At 31.3% G+C, this 12,018-nt stretch overlaps 1 protein-coding gene across 1 annotated transcript in view; it reads left to right on the top strand.

Moving 5' to 3' along the window:
• Window positions 1-9,561: 9,561 nt before the first annotated feature.
• Window positions 9,562-12,018, top strand: part of LOC126886102 (DNA-binding protein D-ETS-6-like) — a 244,754-nt gene continuing 242,297 nt past the window's right edge. Inside the window, exon 1 of the mRNA XM_050652946.1 lies at window positions 9,562-10,267. Coding sequence (XP_050508903.1) covers window positions 9,562-10,267 — 706 coding nt within the window. The remainder of the gene's footprint in view (window positions 10,268-12,018) is intronic.

Raw genomic sequence — 12,018 nt, 5'->3', positions numbered from 1 at the left:
TTATCATTTTTGAGTTACATGGAGAAAAAGAAAGATTTTTAAGGAAATTTAAAAATGCGCTCTATAATTCTATCTTACTTTTTTCAAAAATCCTTCATTTTAAACCAGTCCAACTTTTTGAACATAGAAATAACACTATAATAAAAAGTATTTTAGAAGGAAAACGATGTATTTAAATTTTGATGGATGAGGGGTTAAATATACTTCTCATTTCTTCTTAAAATACATTAGTCATCAATTTTTTTGCAGCATATCTCGTTTAATTTGAATGTAATCGACATTTAATACTGCTCCTTTTAAAGGCCTTTTCAAGCACTACCAAAGTTATTAGTAGCATTATACACCTAAACTCAACCATTTCTCTGTTATTTCAAGTTGAATACACCGATTTGAGCATGCACCAAAAAACAAACTCTTCTCACCTACTATACCCCTTTTTGTATTATAAGTAGAAGATTTATGAAGGAATGATTCTCTTTGTTTTTTTATAAGCTACAAAAATATTTTATATAGTTTTTTTTGTCAGATGCATAGTTTTTAAGTTATTCGCAAAAATCCGTCCGAAAGGGTATCATTTTTCAATGAAAATGGCCAATTTTCAACCACGAATAACTCAAAAAGTATTGAGTTTTCAAAAAATAATTATGGAACAGTTTTTGCTTAGAATTAAATTCTCTAGCATATTCCGTGGCTATTTTACCCAAAAAAATTTCACCCCCGAGAAGGGGTGAGAACCACCCCCAAGATAAAAGCGCACATCGGCATAGAGTAGACTTTGTTTCTTGAGCTATTCCCTACTTACTGTGAAAATATCAAGTAAATCGATCTAGTAGGATGGAATTCGGAGCCAAATACCCTCATTGACTGGCCTTTATGTGGTCTAAATTTTTTTTGTGCAATTTTTAAAAAATCCAATAAAAAAATTGATTGCAAAATTATTATTTCAAATCTATTACATCAATTTTAATGAAATTTCTGAAATGAAGGTCCTATAAGTAAAATTTTAGTGGTTGAAAAACATTGAATAATAAAAGGCGTATTTCCCCTTTATTTTTGTATTTATTGCTATTTTGCAGTATGGTTAATAATTTAAAATATTTTTTACCAGTTGTATCTTATAGAAAATTCAATTATAGTTATTTTATTACAAATTTGCTCCAAAATGAATCGTTTTAAAGTTATCACCAAAAAAAGTTGAAAAAAAAATGATAATTTGAGTAATTTTTAAATATTTTACTTTTTTTATTAACATTCCGACCCATTTGAGAAGGATGATAAGTCCATAATCACCGAAATTCAATTCGCCATTCTGTCAAGTCTTCCAACATTTTTTGTTAGTTTAAAGTGTTAAAGGCCGTTTCATAATCCACAAATATTGAAGCTAGTGGTTTATTTTTAAAAAGTGCACTTTTCTATAAGATTTCCTATAGATTAAAAGATTTTCTATCACGAATAAATAATTGTTAGTTTTATATCCTTTTCTAAAACCTGCCTGTTCTTAGGGATAAAATTGATTTTTTAATCGTTGCATAATTATTTTTGTAAATAATATATAAATATGGAAAATTAGATTTATGGATTTGATGTCTATGTTTCTGAGTAGTAGTAAGTATTGCTTTTTTTATGCAGTAATAAAAAACACATCATAAAAAAATACCAACATAACAACATAAATATAAATATGTGTATTTACATAAATATGTGTATTTACTTAAATTGATATTTTAAAAAATTACTCTTTATTAAGAATATTGCCAACCAAACAGCTAATATAAATGTTAAAATGTATCTACCGATCTAATTATTATGATTATATTGAACATGGGAGATTATACATCTACAATCTAACTTAATAATTCATAAACAAGTAGGTAAACCAAAACTTAACCTATTAGCTATAATAGCCTAAAGTTTATTTATTTAAATTTTTTAATATACAAATTTATTTTAACACTCTTTCGCGATTATCTTTTGTGCCAATTTTTATTTATTAGATAAATAAATATTAGAGAAAAAAATTTTGAAATTTTCTTTTAACAAATTATTGAATTCTGAATCCAAAAAGGGTCATGCAGACATTATTATTTTTATGGATATTCCAAAAAACTTTGAAATTGTTTCATTGTTAAGGCAGACATTGCAAATTATTTCCTTCAGCACTTTCCAGGCAAATTATGTTTGATATATTTGATATATATTTCCAGGTTGATAGATGCACATACATATTGTTTAATGATAGTTTTTAAATTATGAATTTTTAAAGTTAAAGAAGTTATCTCGGCAAAAATAGTCATAGAGAAACTTTTTTAATGCGTAAAAACTTGTCAGGAACACGAATATTTAAACAGCATTTCAAAATTTTTAATCCTCGCGACGTTATTAAAAAAACAAGTTATAAACAAATTATAACAATTCTCAAACGCCACTTTAATATTTTAAAGGGGGGTTTAATTGAAAATTTTACAATGATTTTTCGTTGTATTTGTCGAAAATATGACAAAAAAATGAGACCTAACAAAATAAAAGTGTATACTATCGATAACAACCGCGTTTTGCATTTGAAAATGATTACCATTTAATAAACAAATTAAATATCTTTAATAATAATAATTAATAATAGATATTTTTCAAAAAAATTATTTTTGCTTTATATTAGTGACACAATTTTTCCTGCAAAATAAAATATTTTGTAGTGCATATATTTATAATGCAAATAATCTTGTTCGCAAATTTGTTTTTCAAGTAGGTATTATAGCCCGATCAAAGAACAATCTGACCCAAAAAAAAGGAAGGATGAAAATTTGGGAATAGGTAGTTGAAATTGTCTATTATTATATTCGTCGCCTTAATACTATAACTTGATAACTCAAAATTAGTAGTTTTGAGATAAACGAGTTTAAAGATTTTAAAGATATTTGTGCTGCTACCATGATGTTGGTAAATACGGAATTCACTCTGCGGCTCTAAAATACTGTTCCTTAACTTTTTGGCAACTGATTTATTTAGGAATATGGTGTAAATTTGTTTTCCAATATGGAAAAAAACATGAAAAATTAAAGTTATCAAGTTTTAGCACTACCATAATGTTAACATTTGGTAATGTCGCATGTTGTGCTAAGTCGCATATAAGTGAACTTTTTAACACAACTAATATTTTAAACATTATTTTGTTGAAAATTAGCCCTCTGCCATGGGGGTTGCCAGATCTGCTAACAATTCTCGAATTCTTGCATTAAAATGAACCGAATAAACAGATAGCAATTATGTGGTAAGTTCAATGCTTTCAGAGAAACACGTGCTAAAACTGGATAACTCGAGTTATCTAGTTATAGCATTCAGTGTATGTCGTATTCACGATTATTTCGATTAAATAATAGCTTGATAACTTATCTTGTCAAGTTTTAGCACTGAATATTAGTGGCATTTGAGTTTTATCAACTTTCGTCAATCATAAATAAATACTTAACCCGTTTGAAGTGAGCTATTAAGTTTTTACACAATATGGAGGCAAATAAAATACATCTTGTGAACTAGTTATCTCAAAAACGTCAATTTTGGAGTTATCAAGTTATAGTACTAGGGCGACGATATAAGAAAAAGTTTACAATTCTACATCCCCTCCATTTTTCAAAAATAGAGGGGAATACCCCCCTCTCGAAGGTGACAAATATACATTCAAGATAAGTCCGGTATTTGATAATATCACTGATTCTAAACAACTTTTGTTCTATAGAGTTTTTTCCCTAAGTCAATACTTTTCGAGTTATTTGCAAGTGAATATGTTCATTTTTAACAGAAAAATAATTTTTTTGGACGGTTTTTTATAGATAACTCAAAAAGTAAGTATTTTAGCGAAAAACATATTCCTAGCAAAAATATAGCTTATAAAAAACTGAAAAAAATGGTGTATGCTTGAGGTCTGTAGACGCAGTAGAAGTAGAGTTGTAGCTAATGAAAAGTAAGTTCTTCTTCATAAAATTCCAAATCGAATATTTCAATGTGAAATAACCCAAAAACGGAGCACTTTTCGGGGAAATTCATTTCAACTTTTTTAAAGTGTTTAAAAAAAGGATTATTTTTGTTTTTCAAAAAAAAAAAAACTTGTAACATTAAAAGTAAGTGAGTTGCACTCAAAATAGTGTTGGTCCCTTTTATTTTTTGGTAAAAAAATCGCGAAAATCACCCCCTATTTAGCATCACAAATAAATTTTATCATTAAAACTTCACAAGCTACTTTGCTTATGTATTATTTACATGATCTGTAAGTTTCATCGGTTCAAAGTGCTTATTTTGAAAAAGCTTTAGTTAAAATGGCTTGTACGAGTAACTAATCAAGAGTTTAGGCAAATTTTGAACATCCATAGCATAATCAATTTTAGTATAACAAGAAAACAAAAAAGAAAAAATATTCAGAAAAGCAAAATGTACATTTTATTACTCTTTAAAATTTTTGGTATTACTAATAATTTTAAAGTTAATTCCATGAACAATTTCATTTTTTTTTCAAAATAAAAAAAATGTTTTATTTTAAACCCATTTTTTTTTTCAAAACTAAGCACTTTGAACCAATAAAATTTATAGATAATATAAAGAATACATAAGTAAAGTAACTTGTGAAGCGGTTACTACTAATTTTATTTGGGAAGCTAATTAGAGGGTGATTTTCGCGATTTTTGTACCAAAAAATAAAAGTGACCAACAATATTTTGAGCGTAACCCACTTATTTAATTTTAGAAATTTTTTTAAAAAACAAAAATAAGTAAACCTTTTTTTAAACACTTTAAAAATGTAATGAATTTTCCCCGAAAATTGCTCTGTTTTTTTGGATATTTCACATTGAAATATTTGATTTGGAATTTGACGAAGAAGAACCTACTTTTCATTAGCTACAACTCTGCTTATACTGGGTCTGCAGACCTCACGCGTACACCATTTTTTTAAATTTTTTATAGGCTATATTTTTACGAAGAAAATTTTTTTCGCTAGAGTACTTACTTTTTGAGTTATCTGCGAAGAACCGACTATAAACATGTTTTTTTTTGTTAAGAATGAACATATTCACTCGCAAATAACTCGAAAAGTATTGGCTTAGTGAAAAAACTCTATAGAACAAAAGTTGCTTAGAATTAGTCATTTTATCCAATTCCGGGCCTATTTTTTAACTTTTTCTTAAATTATAATAGACAATTTCAACTACCTATTTCCAAATTTTCATCCTTCCTTTATTTTTTTGGGGGTTTTCGTAAAATTTTGTGTTCCCTGATCGGGCTATTATTTCTATTTATTTAAATAAATTAAGGGTCAGATTTAATTTAGTAAATCTTAAATGAAAGATTTTCCTACAACCTTGCAGAATTTTTTTTTAAAAACCTTCAGAAAAACATGAATTCACGCAGCAATTAAAAAAGTAATGGTAGGGGAGCCCAAGCGGGGATTTTTGCAGTTACTCGAGCGCGTTAGATTATTACATGGGGAGAAACCTTGTACCCTAAAAATGTAATTCTACCATATATTTGCTCTTAATGCAGGAGAGTTCGTTAAGGGGGGGGGCCGAAGAAAAAATCTATCCTTAGAAAAACTCAAAATCGTCAAATTAAGATAAGGTAAGTTATGTACATGAAAAACAGTGTATATTTCAAAAATCTGACGATTTGAGCAGGGCGTAAGGAAATGGGTTTAAATACGACTTCCCACGGAGAGGGGTGGGGGGTAAATTTTAAATTTTAAATATAAATCCCGCGATATTTCGCGAAATGAACATCAAATCGAAAAACTGAAAAATACACTTATTCAATATTTTTGAAAAATCTATCAAATGTCACCAAACACGACCCCCCACAGAGGTGGTGTAGGGGGTTACTTTAAAATCTTAAGAGGGAGCCCCCATTTTTATTGCAGATTTGGATTCCTTACGTAAAAATCAGTAACTTTTATTCGAGACATTTTTACGAATTAATGATAAATGGCGCTATAATCTAAAAAAACGATTGTTGGAAATGGAAAATTAAATTAAACATGGAAATCTTTTTGGTTTTAGGACCTACTCTTCACAACCCAATAGGTCCCCATAACGCTCGAGTGACTGCATATTTAGCATACTTTGCTCCCCTACCATCTTCTTCTTGTAGTGCCGAGCCGTTTCGGATGTTGGCGACCATCATGGCAATCTGTACTGTGCACACTGCTGCTCTGAAAAGATTTGTAGTGGTTGTGTTGAACCACGTACGTAGATTTTTCAGCCACGAAATCCTTCGCCTTCCTGGTCCCCGCTTTCCCTCTACTTTTCCCTGTAAGACCAGTTGCAGCAGTCCGTATCTTTCACTGTTCCTCATGATGTGACCGAGGTATTCGATTTTGGCTGTTTATATTTTGATTAACAGCTCTTTTTCTTTTTGCATTCTCAGCAAAACAGCCTCATTAGTAATGTGGTCGGTATAAGATATCTTCAGGATTCGACGATAAAGCCACATCTCAAAAGCCTCAATTTTCTTGCAGGTGGCGTCTGTGAGAGTCTACGACTCAACTCCGTACAACAGTATAGGAAATATATAACATCGTAGTAATCTGACTTTTATGGGTATCGACAAATCATGACATTTGAACAACTTTGCCATTTTTTGAAATGCAGATCTTGCTTTCTCTATCCTACATTTGATTTCTATAGAATGGTCCCAATTTTCATTGACGTTCGTACCAAGGTAGGTATATGTTTTTACGCTTTCTATGTATTGACCATTCAAGCTGATTCGTCCAAATTGCTGTTTTTTCTTAGAGATAATCATACATTTTGTTTTCTTAGTGTTTAGTGAAAGTCCGTATCTCTGACTGACTTCTGCGATTCTGTTCAGTGCCGGTTTAACCTAACTTCGGGCCCTGGGCGCTGGAGGTTTAGGGGCCCCCTTCATTGCTATTCGTTGTCAGTTTTTTAACAAGAAAACACATGCATTAACTATAAAGGTTTCTTGTAAAATCCATAAAATATTTTTTTTAACTAGCAAGAAGAATAGCAAATATAATAAATAATCAAAAAAATACATTTAAAAACATAAATAAAACACAGAAAGTTCCACAAAACAACACATGACAAGCAAAAAAACATATTCTAAAAAATACATAAAGACAAAAATTAGATCACTTTTTTTCTTGACTTGGCATTCGCAAACTGCCATATAATATTATCACAATTCAGTTTCTCCCGTTCTTCATTCTCTATATACAACAGTGATGATGCGTCTAGGTTTTGTTGACCCAAATTTGACCTTAAATAGGTTTTTATTCTTTTTAAAGCCGAAAAAGACCGCTCGCCTGACGCATTAGAAATTGGTATCGTCAAATAAATTTGCAGTAAAGTTAAAATACTGGGAAAAGTCGCTTTTACATCCTGGAATAATCAAATTTTTCATAAATTGTATGATGTTTATTCAAATTTTGGCATAACGTTACAAAATGTGTAATTTCATTATGCAAGTTCTCTTTGGTTTCATCAACATCGTTTTTATTATGTTTCTGGCATAAAAGTATTAATTGACGTTTTGACTTCTTCTTTATCTCTAGATTAAAAAACATCTAAAAGCTGATGTTACATCCATGTAGCATTCAATTCGCGATTCTGAAACAGCGACTAATTTTCTAGACTCTAGATTTTCTGCGACAGCGATTTTTTCGTTGCTGCGACTACAAATCGCAAGTGGAGTGCTAGCCTTAGAGGCCACTGTATAATGCCAAATTGCAATTTTTGTAATCGCTTTACTTTTTACTTTTGAATATTTGAAAGAGTGTGTACCTACCTATTGTTTGGGTATTGGCATTTTCGAGAATAATATTGGCATTATCTTTAAATTAGATTTATGTAATCTATTTTTGTCTTTCGTTTAAGTAATGTTTACACGTATCCAGTAACTGGCGCCAGTCTCACTGGAATGCGAGTGCTTGACGAAGACAGCGCTGGATAGGTTCGTTTACACGTATCCAGTAACTGGCGCAAATTTCACTGGCACTCTTATGAAAAATCCTAATACTGCCACTGAAACCACAGGTACGACAGCGCCAGCGACTGGAACGCTGTGTTTACACGTGTCTACAACCACTGGCACGGGGTTAAAGGGGACGCGGACGAGGGCCACTGGCATAAAAAATAGACCAGCTTTCTATTCGAGACAGCGCTGGACTGGAGCAAAAAAGCGTTTACATGATGCCACTACCATGCCAGCACTGTCGTTCCAGTGCGACTGGCGCCAGTTACTGGATACATGTAAACCTGCCTTTTCTATTTTGAAAGGACTTAATAGTTCCTATTTTAAAAGAACTTATTTTAAAGCCGAAAAGTGAGATAAATTATTACTTAAGCTCCACAATTCAAAATGAAATTATTAGAAACAAAAAAACTCCGTTTGTACGATTATTTTGGATACAAATCGAGACATGGCCATTGATTAATAACCTACACAGTTTTTACCCACTACCTGGGTAATTTTTAATCAATGACATGGCGAAATCTGACAGCTTTCTGTAGTTTTTGAAAAAGGACCCCCCCACAAACACTGACACGGGGCCCCTGTGGGGCTAGGCTACGGCACTGTGTATAGGCGTGAAAAAATGTAACAATAGAACAAAGATGTTTGCAATTGGCGTATCTGCGTATGAGATTTTTTTTTCGGAGAATATGTAAATTATTTAGCGACTTTATTTTTTTATAATTAAAAGGAACGGGCCCCTGGGCGCCCGCTCCAAGCGCCCAGTGGATAAACCGGCACTGATTCTGTTCATTAACTCCAGTAGGGCTTCAGAACTGTCAACGAATACAGTCAACCATAACCAGTCATCTACCATAATATTGAATAAACAAATTAAATATCTCATAAACTAATAAATCTTTTTAAACCAATTTATTTTTGCTTTATATTAGTAGGTACCGCAATTTTTCCTGCAAAATAAAATATTTTGTGTTGCTTATTTATAGATATCTAATGGAAATATGTAATTTTTTTGCAAATTGGTTTTTCAAGTTTTATTTATATTTATTTAAATAAATTAAGCGTCAGATTTAATTTAGCAAATCTTATTAGAAAGCTCTTTCCTTCTTTGCAGAAAAAAATTTGTAAAAACCTTCATAAAAGCATCAATTAACGCAGCTGTTAAAAAAGTAAATTTTGTGCAAAAATTACCCATTTTTTATTAAAATTTAAACAATAATTCTCTTACGTGAATCATATACTTTTTTGAAAATATCTTTTGTTCTCACCTAAACTTTGGTATAAAATTTGTTCCAACCTGTAAGTACCGAGTTACATTTTGATTCACGTGTATTGTAATTTTATTTTACTAAACTATATTTAAAAACAAATAAACAAATTCAATTAATTATTGTGATTATTGAACAAGGTAGGTTACACATCTATAATCTAACTTAATTCATAAACAAGTAAACCAAAAGTTAACCTAGCTATAAACACGAAGTGGGTTTTACCAACATTCAGACTCGAAAAAGCGCACACAGCCAACGCTGTAATCTCTCCACGTAGTAAATATTTTAGTTCCTACATATTCCCGGAATTTGATTCATGAATCCGCCGGCTTTGGCCGCTAAAAATGGTGAATCAACGTCGGTTCACAGTTTCCAATCCACTACTGAACAATGTGAACCCTCAATTTTTAAAAAACTAAGTACTAGTGAACTGTTAAAGCATCTTTTAAATGCGCGATTATCACAAGAGAAAAGTTCCGAATGCGATACGGCCGAGAAGCGTGAGTCATCTGAAGAGACTGTGCAAGAATCTATGACTAAACATACTTTTTATTCGGCTTTTGATACATTTTCTGTCGGTAATGTGAGTAGTCACGTAAGAAGTGAATTCAGTGTGAATTTATCTTCTAATCACTACACTAAACATGGAACAATGGACACAGAATGTGGTAAAAGTGACGACAATAACCAAAGTCGCCTGGATAAACCAGAAGTACAAAATTTTAAACCCGAAACTGACCAAGACTGTGATGAAGAAAGTTCCTGTTCCTTGGATTTCATTCTGCGGATCAAATCTCCATTTGATGGAGAAAAGGAACTTAAATGCGGGAACAATAACCAAAAATGTAGTGAAAAAGTTTTTAGTGAATCTAGTGACAATAAATTGGATATTCAAGAACAATCTGAGAATATTGTTACTCCGGGTAGTTCAGTGTCCGACGTTGAAACTTTAAATAAAGAATCTACAGAAGATGGTGATAAACCAACAAATGATGTAGATGAAATGGTGTTAGTTCCTACTGGTAAGTAATTAGACGATTAATATATAATCCATATCTAAACCAATTCCTTTAATTACCTTTTGGTACCCATATTTTTTTTGCAGTAATATATCTTGTCTTTCAAAAAAATACTATCTTCTACTACCTTTTTCCCTTTATCGATCTATGCTATCACATTCATCGTATTAGTTTAAACCATTTCATCTGTTTAGATGTCTCCTATCTATTTCCTTACTAGTCGGTACATCTACATATTAGAAACATTTATTTAGGAAACTTATTTTTTCATTCATTGTTTAGCTCTATATCTTTGCTGAAATACAATCGCAGCTTTGCTTAATTGAAGATATTGAATCCTAGCTGAGCTCTATATTGTTGTTGTATTTTTATACAAGCACTTTTTATTTGTTGGTATTGTGCTTTATCACTTTCCATTACTTTTAAGCAAAATAACGTTGCTGAATGAAAAATACCTCCCTCTTTTTTTGTGTCAACATAATTTCTGTCTGTTTTCACTGTGCTTCATGTAAGTTGTCGTTCCATCTTTTGCATGGTCTTCTCACTGATTGCCTTCCTGTTGGGTCTCTCGCCGTCTTTATTACTCTATTTGTTGTCATTCGGCTTATAAGACCGTTACAATTTTCTCTTTCTTGCCCAGTCCTGCACTTTGCATATCCATCGGATATCTGTACTTTAAATTAAGTTCTTTCTCATAGTGTCTTACTATCGATTTTTTAGGGTTTTCATCTCTGCTATTCTTTCATTCTTTTAGTGATCTCTGTGTCAGGTCGTGTTTCTGCCGCTTATGTTATTATTGACAGTCTGATGACTGTTTTGTAAATTCTGCCTTTCATTTATCTCTCAATATTGTTTCATTCAGGCATCCTGTGGCTCTATTTGCTCTATTTACTTGATCTTCCATATTAAAACCCCATCACTTGTTCTATTATCTGGCCATACATCTTTAATTTACATCTTAGTAGATTTGCTGTCATAACCATGCATTTTGTCTTTTTTTGGGAAATTAACAAGTTACATTTTTTGACGGTTATATTAATAAATTGGTGCAGCATACGTTGTAAATCATCTCCACTTTGAGAGATTAGTATTGCATCGTCTACATAACAGATTATTTTAAGTTATTTTTTTTCGCAGTTGTTGTCCTTTTTCAATTTCTACTTTTTTATTATTTCATCCATGATCAGGTTAAACAATAGATGGCTCACGGAATCCCATTGTCAGCTTCTGTCCCTAAGGGGAAATCCCTCTATCGTATCCCATTGTCAGCTTCAATCGAGTCATTTAGTTCTTCTTCTACTTTTAATTTTGTTATGTGTTTCTGGTAGATATTTTTCATCAATTTCATTCGATAGTATTCAGCCAAGAGTGCTAGAGGTATCTCTCTTGCGTAGAATAAGTGGATAACGGCCTATAAGTTCACCATGTTAAATGTCTTCTTAAGGTCCGCAAAATATAAATAAATCGAATAAAAAAGTTAACTTTCTACATGCTAATCCGTCTGAGTTATTTTAATTGTTTATAGGTTTTAATGTTTGTTTTATTCCCCAAATGATTTAGTTTGATAAAATAAGCCTTTTTCTTCAATTTGCTGCTTTCATAATTCATGCAGACCTAATAGTTTACGCATAATAAAGTTATACCTAGATAAAGCTTTTTGGGACAAACAATCTCAGTTTTGCAGTAACTATAAAGGGCGTAGGCGCAAAATTTCGGTCCATTGCTTTTTAAATGCATTCATTTTTTTCGAATCC

The sequence above is a fragment of the Diabrotica virgifera genome, chromosome 6, assembly GCF_917563875.1.
Source record: "Diabrotica virgifera virgifera chromosome 6, PGI_DIABVI_V3a".
In the NCBI taxonomy this organism is placed as follows: Eukaryota; Metazoa; Arthropoda; class Insecta; order Coleoptera; family Chrysomelidae; genus Diabrotica; species Diabrotica virgifera.
Note: the sequence above shows the minus strand (reverse complement) of the source record. Positions and strands in the feature narration are given on the sequence as shown.